The sequence below is a fragment of the Wyeomyia smithii genome, chromosome 3, assembly GCF_029784165.1.
Source record: "Wyeomyia smithii strain HCP4-BCI-WySm-NY-G18 chromosome 3, ASM2978416v1, whole genome shotgun sequence".
In the NCBI taxonomy this organism is placed as follows: Eukaryota; Metazoa; Arthropoda; class Insecta; order Diptera; family Culicidae; genus Wyeomyia; species Wyeomyia smithii.
In genome coordinates, this window is record NC_073696.1 from 128868036 (window position 1) to 128889466 (window position 21431).

At 36.2% G+C, this 21431-nt stretch overlaps 1 protein-coding gene across 6 annotated transcripts in view; it reads left to right on the forward strand.

Moving 5' to 3' along the window:
• The window catches only part of LOC129727503 (lachesin-like), a 120716-nt gene that overhangs the window by 34570 nt on the left and 64715 nt on the right, over nucleotides 1-21431 (forward strand). For all 6 annotated transcript variants that reach the window (XR_008728544.1, XM_055685378.1, XM_055685381.1 and 3 more), the window contains exon 2: nucleotides 1961-2248. Coding sequence is in view for 5 of the 6 variants with exons in the window: in XM_055685378.1 (XP_055541353.1) it covers nucleotides 2044-2248 (205 nt within the window). In the remaining variant the exon portion in view is untranslated. The remainder of the gene's footprint in view (nucleotides 1-1960; nucleotides 2249-21431) is intronic.

The following is a 21431-nucleotide window of genomic DNA, read 5'->3' on the forward strand; positions in this document are numbered from 1 at the left end:
CCCTTGAAAAAAAGTGAGTGAAATTCACCAAATCTTTTTTGTGATGCAATTTGATTCCGGCTTAATTTAGTGGCGTAAAAATTATGTGTGATCGTGGAAGTGAACTTTAAATCGCTGCTAATGAGAAGTATAATGGATAGACAGTTGGCAGTTTAAAAGTGATCTTTTTGTTACCTCCAAGATTATACTTAATACATTGGAAGTGACAAACATATACAAAACGTCAAGTGGTAAAAAACGAGGTTCATGTGAAGTTACAAAAGCCCACACAGACTCACATGAAAGCTTGTATGCATGACTGCGTGGATAAACAGTGCTGCTGTTTACATCTTAAAAGTTGCAAATGCAATAGAAATATTTTTATATTGAGGACTTTCTTTTCAGTATTTGAAAACAGATACGAAACCTTTGAATTAGAAAATGCGAACGGAAGCAAAAGAAACAATAATGAGATTTACAGAAAGTCACAGTTTTCAAAAGCACGCATCAAGGAAGCTTCATCCTTATCAGTCAGATGTGGATTTTCTCAAAATAGTTTTTAAGGTGAAAAAAGCAAAACCAATTAATGAAGGAAGGGAACTCTTTTAAGACATAAGTTTTAGGTAAATTTAAACAGTACATTTTATCTCACTAATTACGTCATACGTCATTTTCCAAGGAACAAAACTGGTTTTATAGAAGTTTCAAAGCGCTGTTTGGGCTGTATTAAGCGCTGTAAAACTTTGATAAAACCAATATTGTTACTAGGGTTGAGATGCTTGTGCCTTATTGAACTTTGGTGTGGATCTGACTCAAATTTTGTAGTAGGGTAGGGAGCCTTTTTCAAGTAGTTTATGCAGTACCATAAAAATTGAGACGGAACACTTGAATTGTGGTAGGTGAAATTTAAAAAAAAGTTTATCAACTTGTTCACTTTTTTTCTGTAATCACTTGTTTTGAGATTATTAAACTGATTTAGGAAATTTTAACAATAATCAATCAAACCTTCCAATCGAGGGGTACTATTTCATTTACCTCGAACCTATCCTATGCAGTTTGCATCTATTTTGCAGTGGATTATCTTTAGCGCCCAAATAGCGCCTAAGTAGATACAATTTAGGTTGATTTTTTTCGTTTGATGCTTATTCAAGGATTTCTCTGTGTGAAACGTTATTTTATATATTTATAATTGACGTAGTCGATATTGATCAAAATCCAGAAGTTTTAGACTTGTTTTTTACAACAAATTTAAATAGTCGCTACTGACGAAGTCTTTTCTCACCCGTAGGCATGTATGCCTATATTTGTTTACGACAATATGTACCACTTTCTCACGAATTTGAATTTAATAATACAGAATGAAATGAGCCAAATAAAAACGTTCGAATTGATTCGAACGAAAATGGGAATGCAAATTTCCGATATTGCCCAACAATGTGTTAGAACTAGTTCGATATGAATTATGATTTGGCAAAGAGCAATCTTAATTCTGTTGGTAATGAGCAGATCTGATTGAAACCAAAAAAAGTGGAGGGGAAAACCATACCGATTGGGCTTGGAGTTTCCATATCAAAAACTAAATCTTGAGGACGGAAAGCCGCAAATAATAAATTAGATTCCAGTTTTGGAGCTGACGTGATGGAATCATATTTCTCGGTATCACTATCAGGTATCAATATTTAAAAATCACTACAATGTTAGGGTACGAGAGCTTCAAACAAAACTACTTCTGAGCAGAACGGTGTATGTAGTGTGAATTAGCAGTAACGACGCATGTATGATTCGAGCAATGCATGGAAAACCATCGAAACACAGCTTAACAAGCATTAAACCGGTGGGAAACATTAACCATATTGCCGGCGGCAGACGACGGGAAGCTCCTATGGGAGAGAATGTAAAAGTCGGAAGTGAAAGGAAAGCTGTGCACATGTAAATAAGAAGGATAAAACTATTTAATTTTATTCTTTACACGGCATTATAGCATACCTATACATGAACACTTACAGTAGACCGAGAGAACAGTGAGTGAATTGCTCTATGTGTAACCGAACTGACTGATTTCGTATGCATATGTATACAAAGTGTACGGAATCTAAAACGAAAGGAATGGCGCTGCCGGCAAGTTGGAGTGGCATTACTATGGGTATGGCGCCAAGGAGCAGCAGAAGTGACGATAAAATAATGAACAGCAGCATATCCAGATCGGTGCTATTAGCAGTTTTGCTGTGCCTTTATACGGCACCCTCCGCAGTATCATCGGAAGTTACAGGTGAGATAATCTCTTATGAATTTTTACAATTACCATTATTTTGAGGAAATCATCCTAATTAAAACGATGTAATAAGATAATTGTTAACTGTAGGGGTAATTACTAGGGGTTGAATGTTAAAAAAAGGCTAATTGTACTCAATTGTGCTAACGAAAACAAAACACAAATCAACCCTTTTATTAAATGTCAATAGAGTAATAGATTTTATTTTTTTTAGGATAATATGGATCCAGGTTTAGCTCGGTTTATATGAATGTTTCGTGAACCAATGCGTGCTGCTTGTGATTTTCGAAAGCTGCAGATTTCACCTGTTTTAATTCATGCCTAGCATATTTCGGTGTTTCCTGAATTTGTATCTAGCAGATGTTTTAGCTGATTCAGTTTAATATTGTTGTATACACTAAAGTCGCGTTTTACGCGGGGGATACGTGCCGCGTAAAAAAAAACGCGTAAAAAAACGCATAAATTCCGGAATCCGCGAAAAAAAAAAACGCGTAAATTCCGGAATCCTCGTAAAAAACCGCGTAAATTCCGGAATCCGCGTAAAAAAAACAGCGTTAATTCCGGCCTCCGCGTAAAAAGCGACCTTAGTGTAAATCTAGTTTGTACAACGAGACGATAATTACATTGGTTTTTCGTTTTTTAATCATAAGAACTATTCAAATCAGTGTCTTTCTCTATTATCTTGTTCTGGAAAATAACTGCTGAGTTGAACATTCAATTTACCTCCTAGACCACTAACAAGCCAGTCGTTGTCTGTTCGAATCCCGACTTGGGTAAAACTGTCAGTCAGACTTGTCAATCTCTATATGTGAAAAGGGCAGAGGTAACATTCGTTGCGCACTTCTTTTTCGGCATGGAGCTGCATGTAGCAATTTTTTGCACCACACTTCTTTCTTCTACATTGTGCTGTGCATCAGTCGCTCACAGAAAAAAATAACTCGCTTTCTGCTCACACCACAGCCGAGCGACAAGAGTGGTGAATCACTATAGTAGAATACACAAAAGTACACCGCAGTGCGCGCTGCTGAAGTAATACAACAAAGGCAACTTATGTTTTTTTGTAGAAGAATGCGATGTTGAGTAGCGAATGGATTTTTTTCAGTTTCGTGATGCAAAGCAAAAGTAATCTACTTTCCTACCCAGATGCTCTCCTCATTTGGTATATGTTCGAGAGAATCACCGTAAATGCTCTGCAGGGAGCTCTGTTGTGTAGTTATTTTGTGTAATGTCATTCGTGTAAAAAAACTCACCTTAATTTATTATCTCTCAGGAGCAAACATTATTATATGACACTGAATTGAAAAACATTTTGAACGGAAGCGATGCCTGTCTCAAGAATCGTTTTCTCGTTTATTTTCGAGGTGCCCAAACTTTTTCTTGAAAATCAGCTTCAATATCACAAAAATATAAAAATATCCAAAAATGAAATATTATTCAGGAGTTCCGAGAAACTCGACCTGAGAACGACACGATTTCTGGTTTACAAATAGTATCCTTGGAGGAGAACAAATATTCTACATGAGACAAAAAAACTACAAGGTATACAGCCCTAGGGTTGTATGAAATGGTGACGTGGGACTAAACACTGTAATTAGGGGATTTTTTGTTACAAAATATACATAGTTTGTAGACAGAAACAATGTGTTTGCTCAGCGACTGTACGTATTTTTATTTTCAGCCTCCCCTGGATCTCAATTTTCAACAACACTCGAAAGAATATCGTTTATATCTGACGATATTATGCCTGTAGTAATTTTTTGTGAAAACAACATGTATTTGACAAGGCACAAGCATATCGTGCTTATTGAAGAAGCACCAAGAATTTCTCGTAATGCGTCAAAGTCGGGATTAACTCTATATTCTCAAAAACCAAATCCAATAATACTTACGTTATCATAATGAATGGTTTTGTCTTATTGGTATAACTCTGATTAAATCAAATCTATAATATGGATCATATTTTCAAAATAATATGGAAACCCTTACAAAGGTTCAATTGGCAAACATAAGAAGATATTTTAAACAAAAGTATTAACAAGTTCTAGCAAAAATCGTAGCAATTCACAATTACATTTTTGCTTTTGACGTTGACTAACGTCTATATCGAAGTTAGGCCCCTGAATTTGAAAATCTAGTAATTCAACCAGGGAAAAGTGGTCAGGTTTTGAGCGCTTATTTTGCAGTCATCTATAATCAGGTTTTCGAGGTTTTGGCATCAATCGATCAGAAATTCTTTTACGGTTAAATTTATGTAACAAAAACAAACTATTTTTTGAGATACACTATTGAAAAATTGGTAATCAATATCGATTGTCTGAATCATACCGCGCAGCCAATCACTACCTCTCTTCCCAAGCACAGTCGACACTAACGGATACAATCGATCTGACTTTGTTGTTATTGTTGTTGTCACTTTCTGTTTCCGATGTTTATGCTGCTGCTAGCGGAAAAAACCTTGCAAATATGCATCTTTTTGTTGGTGTTAATTTTACGACAGCGGCCGGCGCCCCATCATTTAGATTCCAAAACCGCACCAGTGACATGCAGACGCTAGGTGATCTTGTGCCGGTTTCACCCGTTATGCTGGTGGCTGTTAGTAATAAATGGCACTGCAAAATACTAAAATGGCTGAAATTCTGGACGGATTACCAGTAAACGAGAATAATCGGCAACTGGTACCTTTTGGTGCCTCGAAATTTTGTTACAGAAGCGGCTAATTGAATTTTCTGTTTTATCAAATGCTGCTGCTAGCGAAAAAAACCTTGCAAAAATGAATGCTTGTGTTGTTGTTAATATTACGACAGCGGCCGGCGCAGCTTTCAAGAAACATTTGTCTCTACCATTTCATCATCTATGTAGCCCCTCCTTCTTTTTAATTATCTGACGAAGCCTTGGTATAAAACGTATCGTTCGAACATTTCACCCCATCAGTTTCATTTCTAAACCGTACCGGTTACATACAGACGCTCTTGAAAGAATTCTGGACGGTTTAACCAAAAACAAGGATATATTCGGCAACTGGCACCTTTTGGTGCCTCGAAATTGTGTAATAGAAGCGGCTAATTGAATTTTCTGTTTTACAAAATGCTGCTGCTGGCGGATATACCTTGCAAATATGCTTTTTTTTGTTGGTGTTAATTTTACGACAGCGGCTGGCGCCCCATCATTTTGATTCCAAAACCGCACCAGTGACATGTGGACGCTAGGTGTTAGCAGCTGAAAGGAGGGAAGACAAAAGAGTACGGGTTATCTTGTGCCGGTTTCACCCGTTATGCTGGTGGCTGTTAGTAATAAATGGCACTGCAAAATACTGAAATGGCTGAAATTCTGGACGGATTACCAGTAAACGAGAATAATCGGCAACTGGTACCTTTTGGTGCCTCGAAATTTTGTTACAGAAGCGGCTAATTGAATTTTCTGTTTTATCAAATGCTGCTGCTAGCGAAAAAAACCTTGCAAAAATGAATGTTTGTGTTGGTGTTAATATTACGACAGCGGCCGGCGCAGCTTTCAAGAAACATTTGTCTCTACCATTTCATCATCTATGTAGCCCCTCCTTCTTTCTAATTATCTAACGAAGCCTTGGTATAAAACGTATCGTTCGAACATTTCACCTCATCAGTTTCATTACTAAACCGTACCGGTTACATACGGACGCTATCTTGAAAGAATTCTGGACGGACTAACCAAAAACAAGGATATATTCGACAACTGGCCCCTTTTGGTGCCTCGAAATTGTGTAATAGAAGCGGCTAATTGAATTTTCTGTTTTACAAAATGCTGCTGCTGGCGGATAAAACCTTGCAAATATGCATCTTTTTTTTGGTGTTAATTTTACGACAGCGGCCGGCGATTCCAAAACCGCACCAGTAACATGTGGACGCTAGGTGTTAGCAGCTGAAAGGAGGAAAGACAAAAGAGTACCAGTCATCTTGTGCCGGTTTCACCCGTAATGCAGGTGGCTGTAAGTAATACATGGCTACTGCAATATACTAAAATGACTGGAATTCTGGACGGAATAACCAGTAAACGAGAATAATCGGCAACTGGCACCTTTTGGTGCCTCGAAGTTTTATAATAGAAGCGGTTAATTGAATTTTCTGTTTTACAAAATGCTGTTGCAAGCGGAAAAAACCTTGCATAAATGCATGTTTATGTTGGTGTTAATATTACGACAGCAGCCGGCGCAGCTTTCAAGAAAAATTTGTCCTTACCATTCCATCATCTACTTAGCTCCTCCTTCTTTCTAATTATCTGACGATGCCTTGGTATAAAACGTACCGTTCGAACATTTCACCCCATCATTTTGATTCCAAAACCGCACCAGTGACATACGGACGATACGGATTTTTGTAATAAAGGTTTACAGCTATAGTAATTTGCAAGCAGTTTCGTCTAGTGCTAAAACGAATATATTGAGAATCTTCGCAATGTCTCGACACATGAACATGATCTATAAGCGCAATTCTCGGAATACATCGAATTTGTTAATTCTAATGTTTATCTTGTCATTTCAAACTACGAACAAATGCTTTTCTAATTCGAATACCTGGGAAGCGGGGATGCCGATATAAATAAGGTTTCATCCATATATGTCATTTATATTATTTATTAATTTTTGTTCAAAGCGCTCTAATGTCAGCAAATAAGAAAGCACTGTTAGATGAAAAATATAGAGTCCTACGTCATGCGGTCGGGTCTTTAATACCACACTCCTACTGTTTTAAATACATGAAGTTATGCTGGGCTGGAGCTAACCTAGCTTGAGCTTTATCTATTTAGTGTCAAACAATTTTTAAATTTAAAATTTTTGCTTGATCGTTCTGGTCTCCAGTTTCAGATAGTTTCGTTGAGTTTGCTTTTTGCTTAGATAGGAAAATTTTACCCAATTCGCTAAATTAAATGATTGTCTTGGTAGTGCAGTTACGAACAAAGGTTTGATTCGAATATGTATGAAATGACAGCGATTAAATAAGAGAGATCCATTCTTCTAGTATATATTATTATTTATAACGTTTTAACGTCTCAGCATTCAGAAATGCACTGTTAGATAAAATTGCAACAAATACTGGAGTTGTAATTCCCTCTACTATTTGTTTTAATGGAATATAAAAATACGTTAGTCAACGTTATGCGGTCGTGTCTTGAATACCACCCTCCTACTATTTGCTTGACAATTTTTTTCATTTGCCTACAACTACATTCGCTGTATTACCAAGACAGCTAATATACGTTTATTATGATAAAGCTTAGAATAATAATATATCATCTAACAATTTTGAAATGTAAAAAGAAATTCTGAATGAATGTTAGTAAATAAACAACAAATTCACAAGCATCCGCAGGCTCTTAATATTCTATAAATGTATATATTTAGAAATTTACTCTTTTGATTCACGATTATTTAGTGAATATCGAAGATAAAATTAAAATTAAATAAATATCCGTTGCAAAAATTTACAATTCTTGTTGAGTCATTTATGGTAATCATATTTATGAGATAAACTTTCAATCACCATCAACAGCAGCATTGCAGTTTTTTCTCGATTGCACACGTATAGAAATGTACTAACAAGAGTGTACCACTGCAATACGAATAGTACCGCTGCAGTACGAATAGAAGTGTACCGCTGAAATGTACGAATAGAAGAGTACCGCTGCAACCATAGACGACGAGAGACCTGCGCTTCTTTACTCCACTGATACATTTGCTTTTACTGGCATGTTTTCTTTCAAGACATCAGTTTTTATTAAGTTCTTAAAGCAGGTTTAATAATTGTTCATGAATGGGGATTGTTTCAAACTGTTTTGAAAACTTTTACCTTCGAGACATCATATTAGTCTAAGGTCATGGAAGCAAAAACAAATTGACCTATAGGGACGGGGAGACCCTGCCAATTTTATTTCGATATTGATATAGAGAATATCACAGGGAACGGATGGTGTCCATTCACGTCGTCTGTGCTAGGAATGCTCGCATGTAATTGGTTCATTATTCGCGTAAATTTGTCGTTGAAACTTTTTATCAATTTTACCGCTTAGCAATGAAATTAGAGTGATAACTAGCATATTACAAAATTGTTATACATTTTGTCTATCCAACAACATATTGATTATTGTTATCCATCATGTGGTTATGCTGTGATTATCGTCTGAAATCTGACGCAACATTTGCCAGTTTCATTTCCAATTTTACAGAATGCATCCCAGTATAGTAAACAAAGACGTAGTCTCACGTCAATACAGTATATAGTCAACCCATCATGAAACGTTTCGTTGAATCTGTACACTCAAAATATTTTTCATGTTATTGTTACGTTAAAGTTCCTGTAATGGTCCATTTTTTGTCCTTTTGCATGATTTATGTGACAAACATAACATCTACGTGAAAATCATATGCATACTATGTATTATCACGTACCGTCTACGTGAACTTGACAACGTCAAACAAAATGTTCTAGAAGTATCGCGTGAATTCTCTGTGCGAAAATATCCAGAAATCAAAATGGCGAAGTATGATTCAGTTTCAGAACATAAAATAGAAGTTCGCGAGGATATGTCAATAAGTGAGTTTTTGGAAAACCATAGTAATTTGATATCGAGTTTTGAGCCTACAGGTTTGACAGAGATTCAGTTCAGAGGTTGAGAACAGGTAACTTCTCAACCTCTGAACTGAATCTCTGTCAAACCTGCAGCTAACAGTAATTATCGCCAGCGAATGTCATTCGATTCACCAAATTTCAAGTCGTTTAATTTATTCACAAATTTGCATATCATATATATATATATATAAATCCGTATCGTCCGTATGTCACTGGTGCGGTTTTGGAATCAAAATGATGGGGTGAAATGTTCGAACGGTACGTTTTATACCAAGGCTTCGTCAGATAATTAGAAAGAAGGAGGAGCTAAGTAGATGATGGAATGGTAAGGACAAATTTTTCTTGAAAGCTGCGCCGGCCGCTGTCGTAATATTAACACCAACACAAACATGCATTTATGCAAGGTTTTTTCCGCTTGCAACAGCATTTTGTAAAACAGAAAATTCAATTAACCGCTTCTGTAACAAAATTTCGAGGCACCAAAAGGTGCCAGTTGCCGATTATTCTCGTTTACTGGTTATTCCGTCCAGAATTCCAGTCATTTTAGTATATTGCAGTAGCCATGTATTACTTACAGCCACCAGCATAACGGGTGAAACCGGCACAAGATGACTGGTTCTCTTTTGTCTTTCCTCCTTTCAGCTGCTAACACCTAGCGTCCACATGTTACTGGTGCGGTTTTGGAATCGCCGGCCGCTGTCGTAAAATTAACACCAAAAAAAAGATGCATATTTGCAAGGTTTTATCCGCCAGCAGCAGCATTTTGTAAAACAGAAAATTCAATTAGCCGCTTCTATTACACAATTTCGAGGCACCAAAAGGGGCCAGTTGCCGAATATATCCTTGTTTTTGGTTAAACCGTCCAGAATTCTTCCAAGATAGCGTCCGTATGTAACCGGTACGGTTTAGTAATGAAACTGATGGGGTGAAATGTTCGAACGATACGTTTTATACCATGGCTTCGTCAGATAATTAAAAAGAAGGAGGGGCTACATAGATGATGAAATGGTAGAGACAAATGTTTCTTGAAAGCTGCGCCGGCCGCTGTCGTAATATTAACACCAACACAAGCATTCATTTTTGCAAGGTTTTTTTCGCTAGCAGCAGCATTTGATAAAACAGAAAATTCAATTAGCCGCTTCTGTAACAAAATTTCGAGGCACGTAACATAGTAATTTGATATCGAGTTTTGAGCCTACAGGTTTGACAGAGATTCAGTTCAGAGGTTGAGAACAGGTAACTCCTCAACCTCTGCACTGAATCTCTGTCAAACCTGCAGCTAACAGTAATTATCGCCAGCGAATGTCATTCGATTCACCAAATTTCAAGTCGTTTAATTTATTCAAATTTGCATATCATATATATATATATATATATATATATATATATATATATATATATATATATATATATATATATATATATATATATATATATATATATATATATATATATTATATTATATATATATATATATATATATATATATATATATATATATATATATATATATATATATATATATATTTATTTATATATATATATATATATATATATATATATATATATATATATATATATATATATATATATATATATATATATATATATTTATATATATATAAATATATATATATATATATATATATATATATATATATATATATATATATATATATATATATATATATATATATATATATATATATATATATATATATTATATAATCATGTTACATATTTCGATAATTTCTGAAAATCATCTCCTGTTTAAAATTTATTAGTTACCAATCGCTTTACATTTTACCGGTAGGTAAATTCTACGTGAAACTCACATAAAAAGCATATGTATTAGGGTGGGGAATCGTTATATGGAAAAGACGAAACTTGATAGCGGAAAGCCAGAACCAAGTTTTGAAGTAGAATACTTCTCTCAGGAAGTTCGGCTACATAGGGATGTGAAATGAAAATCTAAATCTGAAAAAAGTGAAAAATATGTCCAATTTCAAATGCTAATAAATCGGTTAGTTTTCGATGGATTACCTTCGTTTTTGCAGCAATCGATTAGAAAATCTTCTAAGATTTCTACCAAATGCATGAAATTGCAATTTTATTATTCGAGCTATTGTACTATTGAAAATTCTTAAGCCTTGTCAAAACACAAAATTCGACCTCCGATTGGTCGTTATACGATTGCTTTCTTAAGCGCGGTCGGCAGAGTTATGGACCTTGTAAATTGGGAATGCATCATTTGGCCTATATAAGAGCTTCTTCAGATAATAAATAGACATTTCATCGGATATTAAATTGAACAACTGAAATTTGAAGAACACAAATGAATATTTGAAGAGTTAATATTTTCTCGTTTTGCGCTATAATCCAAAGTTAATAATCTTCATCTACATGCATACTCTGACTATTATTACGTGTTTGCGTCGCTTAGTATTTGGCTACGGTTATGCAGAACGAAAATAACGGCGCGATGTGATTTGGCAAGAAATGTGTTGAAATGTATAGCTCTACTTCGCCTTAAAAAGAGCTGTACATTTCACCACGGTAAGGCGAATCGCATCGCGCCGTCATTCGCGTTCTGCATAGCCGTAGCCTTTGTTCCGTTCCCGTTCAATGATGTCGTATTAAATGTGCATATTACAATTCGGCAGCACCTCAACTTCTCATTTGCACAAAATTTAAAAATATTCAATGAACTTCATTCAAAATATCAAACAAAAAGAAATTACAATACTGCCACTGAACGGTCAATGTTTATATACTAGAAAAAATGACTGACACGCAAGAAGCCGGGTTATCTTTCTTGTAAAAGTATTCTACTTCAACCTTGCGGTCGTGGCTTTGCATACAACCTTCCTGTGATTTTTTTTGTTCTATTTGGGACCCCAAACAATCCTAAATTTATCGGAAGTCGATTGGTTTTGTCTCCGCTTGCATTTGCATTTCATATTTATATGGAGATTTGTATTGAAAAACCAATTTTTTGCATTTTCCATTCATAAGATTTCAAAATAGCTGAAACCATAGGTTTCATGACTTCAGATGGTAGGTTTTTTGATGTCTAACAACTTAGCCGAAGACACTAAAGAGCTAAGATGTCCCAAAAAAAAATACTAGAGCTATTCAAAGTTGAGTATGTCGAAATTTATGTTGCAAATCATTTTTTCTGCCAACACTGCCAGTGTATCGGCGTTAGTCAGATTTCCATCAGAATATTGACCTGAATTTGTTTGTTTGATACAGCTGAGTGTATAAACTCGTTACGACAGTTTATTTCTGATGGTAATCCTACTGGCGTCGGTACATTGGTAATGTTGGCAGTAAACAAGATTTCCTGCATTTAAATCGCCATACTTTACTTTGAACAGCTTTAACTCTTCTTGGGGACATCCTAGCTCTTCAGTGTGTTCTGCAAAGTTGTTTTGCATCTAAAAAACTATACTTTAACATAATGTAGTGCATTATTCGAGTATTATTGAGCTCTCTAGAAAAGTAAATGCAAAAAAGTAGGTTTTCCCATATAAATTTTCATACAAATTTGAAATGCAATGCGCCAAGCGGAGACAAAACCAATAGACTTCCGGTAAGTTTAGGGTTGTTTGGGGCCCTGAAAAGAACCAAAAAAACTTGGTTCTGGAAAATCGATCATTTTTCCCCACCCTAATATGTATATAGAATAAAATTCACAGTATAATTCATATAACCAAGTCATAATGAACTCAAATGAAAATCACGTACAATATACGTGAAAATGACAGTGGAAAATTTTCACATAACTTCTCCGGTAGCTATAACGTGAAAAATATTTTGAGTGTAGATCATCAAAATCGCAGCTTCAGAATAACACTGGTCGACGAAAGCGAAAAAAACTGCTGCCCTAGAGCTCAAAATAGTTTCCCTAGAAAGATTAAAGCTTTTCAACCATTTTTGTGAATTTGGGTGCCCCTAGCCATTTGTCCAAACGCGTCAACCTACGTCAAAGTGGCGCATCTTAATTGCTCGCCAGATTCGTCGCTTCAACGTCATGTTTACGAGTAAACTCATTTAAGTCTCTGAAAAAATGTTGATGGCTAAGGGCACTAAAACTCACAGCCCTTACTAACACGCAGAGAATCCTGAGTAAGAATCCTCAGAATACCGATTAACACGGTGACGGAATCGTGAAAGGAATCGCAAACACGATCCGAAGGATTCCCACTCACGATTCTTATTCAAGAATCCTAGAGCCATATGCAGGGCATTCCTGAGGATTCTTTTTTCAGGAATCCTTTTCAAGGGCGCTCACGAATTCAATGTGAGGAATCTTAGAGAATCTATGCGAATCGTATGTGTTCGTCCGGGAGGATTGATTAGAAAGCTATAATAATAAAACAAAAACTTCAGGCACCATCAGAATCAGGACATTGTATTAGCTTTGCTTGTGCCTTAGTGGCTCAATAATATCGCCATCAGTAGAAATTAGTCCTGCGATGACTGAAAAGATTTTATTGAAAAAAGGAAACAAAGTAATTGTTCAAGCAGAGATTTTTGCAATCCTTGAATGTGCGAATGTATGTTTGACTAGGAAATACATACATGCAAATATTTGTATTTTCTCTGACAGTCAAGCAGCACTGAAAGCACTTGATGCTTATAAATGTACATCCAAGATTGTCTGGGAATGTATTCTCACATTGCGACAGCTATGTCAAACAAACTCAGTAAATTTGTATTGGGTTCCAGGACATTGTGGCATTGGTGGGAATGAAAAAGCAGACGAATTAGCAAAACAAGGATCTAACTCACAGTTTATCGGCCCATGACCTTTCTGCGGTATATCAAACTGTGCAGTGAAAATGGAGCTTAAACGCTGGGAGGAACAAAAGGTGATAACCAATTGGTTTGATGTCAAAAAGTGTTCCCAATCTAGAAGATTTATCACACCAAACGAGAATCATTCGAAAAAGCTCCTAGAGCTCAACAAAAGAACTCTTTGTACATACGTCGGCCTAGTAACGGGGCACTGTCCGAGTAGATATCATTTAAAGAACATTGGCCGGGTTCAGGATGATATCTGTCGCTTTTGTAATATGGAAAGCGAGACATCGGAACATCTGCTGTGCAGTTGTGGTGCCTTATTTAAACGCAGATCAAGGTTTCTTGGCAGTGGCTGTTTACAGCCCAAAGAGATTTGGTCTTTGAATCCTGGGAAGGTGATTGGCTTCATAAACCATATTACACCTGACTGGGAGCGTGTCGGTGCAGGTACCTGATCACTCAACAATAGTGGTCATTGTATTTTGCAAGGGGACACGTATAGCAATTGACTGGGATATATATTACAAAAGTTCACATCAATGGACAACGTAATTCTAACTCCCTAACAAAAAAAAAAAAAAAAAAAAGCAATTGTGTTTGAAATGGATTCTTCTGGGCTTTGTTTTAGGAGGTACACATAATTCTGGCATTCTTAGACAAAACTAGCTGATTCGGCAACTTTCGTCCCGAACATTTTAGTTATTTAAATAATTTTTAACACACTTCATTGATTCCACATACAGCCGAAGCCTGACCCTGCGATCAGTTTATAGTCTGCAAAATCATGACGTATTGGATATAGGGTACGGTCGAAATCTAACGAGACATCGGTTGAAATAATCGGTTTTATCAGAATGAGAACATCCTCGCTTTTAGACTTTTTCTGTACATAATTACGAACCCGATAATAGTCATATTGGGTGGTATTTATTATCAGTTGAACGTGAAGTCGGCGTGAAATAATGCCCGTCTTTAGAATCACTTACTCGCTTATTTTTGGTGTTCAAACTTTTTATTGGAAGTCAGCTTTTCATTGGAAACATTGTTCAGGACATTCGGAAATCCTGACGTTCGAAACAATATTTACTAAAAAATTTATGATATTCATATGGGATTGACTATATGCAATGGAATATGTTGTTGAAATTACAAAATAATTTGAGTCCCATTTGAGCAAAAATTCAACAGCACAATTATCTAAAAACCTGAGAAGGATACGATTTCTGGTTTACAGGTTGCATTCTTGGAGGAAAATAAATATTCTACATGAGACAAAAATTCAGTATATAGTAGCTTCAGAATAACACTGCTCAACGAAAGCGAAAAAGGAAACTCCTGTCTTGAAGTTTAAAATTGTTACCCGAGAAAGATTACACTTTTTGAATCATTTCTGTGAATTTTAGTTCCAACTTGTCAATTTTATGATATTCATATGGGATTGACTATATGCAATGGAATATGTTGTTGAAGTTACAAAATAATTTGAGTCCTATTTGAGCAAAAATTCAAGAGCACAATTATCTAAAAACCTGAGAAAAATACGATTTCTGGTTTAAAGGTTGCATTCTTGGAGGAAAATAAATATTCTACATGAGACAAAAATTCAGTATATAGTAGCTTCAGAATAACACTGATCAACGAATCATTTCTGTGAATTTTAGTTCCAATTTGTCAAAACGTGTCAACTTCCGTCAAAGTGTCGCATAGTAATTGCTCGCCAACGTTATGTTTACGAGAAAACTTTCTTGTCTCTAAAAAATGTTTGTGATTATAGGCACCAGAAGGGTTGGTTAAAGGGCTATAATCTTAATTTTTTCCGATTTGAGCCTTAGGGCAAAATTTGTGTTTTCCAGTGTAATTTAATAAATTCAAATATTCAGGCACAATTAAAATCAGGACATTGTATTTGTCTTCGCTTGTGCCTCATGGATTCAATAACATCACCTTCAGTAGAAATTCGTCCTGCTAAAACCAAAAAGATTTTATTGGAAACAGCAAACAAAGCGATTGTGTTTGAAATGGATTATTGTAGGCTTTGCTTCAAGAGGTACACATAATATTTCCTATTACCTATTACCTATGCATTCTTAAATACATTTTTAGTTGTTTTCCGAAAACACGTAGGGGAATTGTGGGTAAAATGAACAGGGGTGGTAAAATGGACACCCGTTTTAATCTCGACTATTACGTTGAAAAATAGTGCAAACTTCTTTGGCACCTTATCTTAGAGGCACTAGAAGTTATTTGAAACAAAGTATGCGACATGATACAGTCAAACAGTCAAAATAATAAACAAAAACAAAAAACACGTGTACATTTCTGGTGGTGATGTTATTTTTGGCCCACAAAAAATAAGTTTTTTTCTAGTGGAAAACAGTATTTCATAACGATTTTTCTGCAAATATCTGTACTCAGACTACTAACCAATAGAAATCATCAAAGGTTAGTAATTGTTTAAATGATTTTCTCGATATATTTAGGTATTTTCAATAATATGTATGTGCGGGTAAAATGGACAGCCCATGGTGATGGGGAAAAAATTGTGTTAATTCCCATTGAAAAATCTAGATGCTTCGTGTTTATATCAGAAAACGCAAAGGTAAACTCGGACCGATGAACAGATGACCGCAGCCAAACGTACCGTTGAATGCGGAATGTCCGTAGAAAAAGCTTCCGCCATTTCTCAGTTTCATACGGGTAAGGTCATATATTGTTATTAATTCTACGACAAACGGTGAAAATTGAACTGTTGGTCAATGCATAAGTGTATCACGTGCTATGGAACAACATTTTACTATCTGTGAAAGGATAATTAATGTTCACGCTCAAGGTGTTCATATTACCACCTCCATATGTTCATTTTACCCACACGTGTCCATTTTACCCCCAAAAAACTGCTTTCGAAAATGCTCATAAAAACTACCAAAAATACTATATTTGAATACTTCTTCTTGTTTGTTGTATTAACCATTAGTGGCTCAGTTAATGTGCACTATCGACTCATAGTTGTAGTGTTAAACTGTGGAGGAAATTAGGAAATGGCTTAGGGTGTCCATTTTATCACCCGTTCCCCTAGTTGTCATCTTGGATTTTAAAATGGCATGTGGCATCAGTTTCTGGTATCAGAGCATCAATTTATTGATGATAATTAGTCGTTCTTGTCCAGAAACCGGAAGTCGCCATTTAAGAAATTAAAACGGTGTGCAGGGTTTATTTTTGATTTCTTTGCGTCATCCCAATTACGAAAATATCCATATCGGGTGGTATTTGGTCACCTTCGGCTGTTTTCCAGAAACCGGGAGTCGCCATCTTGGATTTCAAAATGGTATGTGGAGACAATCTTTGGCCTCTGAGCGTTATTCTGGTTCCAAAAATATCCATATTGGGTAGTATTTGGTCTCTATCTGCTGTTTTTCAGACACCGGAAGCCGCCATCTTGGATTTCAAAATGGTATGTGGAGTAAATTTCTGTCCTCTGAGTGTCATTCTAGTTTCGGAAACACCCATATTGGGTGGTATTTGGTCATGTTTGGCTGTTTTCCAGACACCGGAGTTTACCATATTGGATTCAAAAATGACATGTGGAGTAAACTGCTGGCCTCTGGGCATTATTATGTTTCCGAAAAATCGATAGTGGGTGGTGTTCGGTCATTTCTGACTGTTTTGCAGACTGTTTAAATTTTCATCGTTGATTTGAAAACGGAATTTGGAGTCGATTTTTGACTACTGTGCATTATTCCGTTCATTTTGGGCTCTTTTGATTTAATTCGCATGGAAGCCTTCTCTTCCAGAAGAGGGGAAGAGGGAAGGCTGTCGAACCACTTGATTTAATTGATCAGTTCTCGAGTTGTGTGGAAATTTGTGTTTCATTTGTATGGGATCCCTTTCTTCCAGAAAAGGAAGGAGTGTCCAACCAGCATAGAAACTAACCAGAGGAACATTTACCCTCTCCAAGGAATTGTCGTTGGCGATATTGGTCTGAGGAACGAGGTTTCGATAAGACTCCTTACTCTTAACATAATAATTTCCTCTTAAAATAAACCTGGCCAAGGAGGAACGTTAGGGGAGGTCTCTCTCTCCAGGTAATTGTAATTGGAGATATTGTTAGGATTGAGAGAAGCTCAGTATACAGTATAGAGAGGCTCGGTAGTAAGTTTGAAAGGGAAGGGTAAAACCGTATTATACATTTTTTTTTTGGTAGGAAGTTTTTGGATTGGAAGTTGAGTTTGTTTGTAAAGAAGAGATTGACTCTTGCATACACTGGAGATCACCGATTCCCAGAATGTTTCTAACGGGAACGTGTGATTGTACTCCTTGGACATGAAGGGAATCTGTTAGCGCACAATTCGGTACCTGCCTAGTATCATCATAACCATCGCAACGCCACAAACACAAAGATTTTTTTACAAGCCATTCTCAAACTTTTTCGTCCGTGTACCCCTTGGCGATATTTTTCGTACCGATTGTACCCCCTGGTTTGGAAGTAGAGTAGTGGTAGATCATGTTGTGGTAGTCTAGTTCAGGTTTCAAATTGAACTAAGGTTTGTTTGATTGCTACAGTCTTGTTTTAAGAGCAAGATTGAATAACAAATGAAGGAAAGCATACTATGAAACTTGTGTATATCTATTCAAACTGTTACGGGATATTATTGTAATTCTGAAGAGCATATCGAAAATATTTTTGATGTTGAACTACGTCTTACTTTAGTAGGGTGGCATACTGTAAAAAGTGTTATGAAAATGTACATTGGGTCACCATTTTGCGTACTGAGCTATTACCTATTTATAAATGACAGAAATAGTCGCAAAATATCGTATTCCTATAATTGAATTGAATTGACAAAATTTGTCAATTAATCAACCTGCTGCACTATTTATACCAGTAATATAGATAATTCAACGGAAGTGTATTTACTGCTAACATGTGAAGGGGAATAAAGGCACGGTAAAACTGTTGCTAATTATAAATTTGTTTCATCAACGTTCTGTCAATTACCCAGTTATGCAACTGAACGGCCTAACCCATCTATGCTAAAGGTTATAATGTCACCACAACAGACAACCGCAAAAGATTTCCAATCAAACATGCCATAAATCATATCGCAAATGGTTCCAAGATGCTCTAATATATTCGATGTGTAATAAATCACACACTGTGGAAAGTTCTAGCGTGCACCGGTACTGGTTGGATTTCTATTCACAACTAGCAGTAGAGCATATTAACTGTTTTTGCAGGCACCCGGGCAAAGGTGAGCCTACCCTGGAGGGGGTAGTGAACCTCGCTGCTCAGTTGTTGATAATCCATTATTCATTGTACGCTAGCCGCAGCTGCAGTCGTCACTGCTGGCGACAATAGAGCCCACACCATCATTGTAGGGAGATACGAACCGTTTTGGAAATTGCGTTGGATGCGGTAAAGCTAACGATTTAGGAGTCATTTTTAAACTAGGTGCTATTTTCATCGAGAGTACAGTTTTTTTTAAATTTGTTACTACACTAAACCCGCCTGTAATTGGCGCTGTTACGTGTATGCTCTGCCGAAACACGAGCGAAGAAATAATCGTAATTAACAGCCTATACGCTTTCATTTTGTCATCAAATTTCAATACCATTTCCAACGTCATATAAGAGAATCGAAAAAAGTTCATACATCCAAAATATATGGTCGGTTTACGCAATCATCGTCATTCCGTTGTTCGTTCGATCTGCTTTTGTTATCCTAGGTTGAAAGCCAGCATCCGGCGAATTGAGATGATGATAGACTATGAATACAGCTGGAAGACGGCAAGGCTGGTGCGAAAATATAGTTTTGTTTTAACCCTTTGAGGTCCCCTAATGTAGATATTCCATCGTACGAATGAGCTAGAACAGATAAATAGTTATTCGCAAATTTAGCGGTAGTTTTGGCTTACTGTTAGTTGTATTGTTCAGTAAAAAAGCTTGAAAAACTAAATAATGAAAATGCTTTATAATTTTTGCCTGCATAAAATTGGATACAATTTTATTGCTAGGATCACAATTTTATAATGCTGTAGTACGCTATAAAAAATCGACACTTTACTGTGAAGTGGATTCCACTTACATCTGTGCTAATAGATGAAACATTTTATATCTACGTGGAGTACACTTGAGTTTCAGTTCACAGCATTAAATCAAAGTGCTTTACATTTAGGTTTGCTGTACCATGCATACCGAAATCAATCTTCTTACACTTAGATTTCAATGCTGACACACGTCAAAACACGGTGGGTCGACATAATAGAATTATTGGGTACGTTTAGTGGCATCCATATGTGAAGAGCATTTGGGATGAGCATGCGATTTATTTTCAGTGTAAAGTAATGTGGGATAAATATTTGCACCTAATAGTTTTCGCAACAGAACCATTGCAAAGCACATCATAAAGTTTGTTTTTGCTGCCAATCGGTACATGAACCACTTGTAATCAATATGTTTCATCAGAGTTTTTCGCATTGAGCATAAGAACTTTTCGGAAAACGTAGCAGACACACGTTTATAGAAGTTCACAATGTATGGGGCGAAAATTCGCACTAGATGAATAGTGTATTTTTGACAACCCTAAATGAAGTAGTTCGTTTTTTTTTCTAATTTTACCCCAATAAATGTCACTCCAGCTTAAAATTTCTTCACTTCTTTCATTAGCAATACTCAGAGGAAGGGCTCTTTGAGTATCTCTAGTTTTCACACATCGAAAATATGTAAACACGTTCCCATTGAAATTTTGACAGTTGGTAAGAATCACAGTAAACACACTGAATCGGGGACGGCTAACCAGCCGACTATTAAGTTTTCAAGTGAACTCAACTGTTTTTTTCTAGGTTTTCATTCGAGACATGCTGTGGTTTCTATTGTTGGCTTATTCTATTTCTTGATTGGAAACAAGCTGAGTTACTAATCAAACTATTGTTCATCATTTTCCACTATTTCTTGCTTTCTTTTATGGAAAATTCGTCGCAAAAATTCACCGTCTTCAGATTTGACAAATGAAACGTGAGAAAGCCAGATAAAGCGATGGCGGTAAATAACGAAACTAAAGTCAATATCAACGCGTTTCAAATGCATCACTGCTTTTTTGGAGCTTCGGGCATGGAGTTTTCTAGTTGTAACACTTATTAAGTGACTTACCTAATCCATCCACACGTTAGTTATTCGTTCAAGTGTCTTCAAGTTTGCTCTCAACGTGAACAGTTTATCAGAAATTTCTCGCTCGTTAGTGTAATTGCATTTTTGACGTAGGACTACGTCTAACCGCACTATATCGAGATACATTCCGCGAAAACTAAAACCAAGATGTAACGTCGGAATGAAAGATTTCAAATGGTTATACTGATGTAACCACATGATGGATCACAATAATCAATATGTCGTTGGATTGATAAAATGATGGACAATTTTGTAATACTTCAATTTTCATTCTCACTTCATTGTTAAACAGTGAAAATTGAATAAAAGTTTCAAGGTCGAATTTTCACCAACAATGTACCAATCATACGCGAGCACGCCTGACACAGACTTCATGAATAGACACAACTGCCTGCTGTGATATCCTGTATAGCAGTGGCAAAAAAAAATTTGACAGAATCTCCCCGTCCCAATAGATCAACTAATGTTAGCTTCCATGAGCCTAGACTATTTTGATGTCTTGAAGGTGAAGCTTTTTCAGAATGTTCGTAACCACCTCCACTATAAGACAGTATTACGTTCTGCTGCTAACAAATATGTTAATGGTAATAAAACTGATGTCTTGA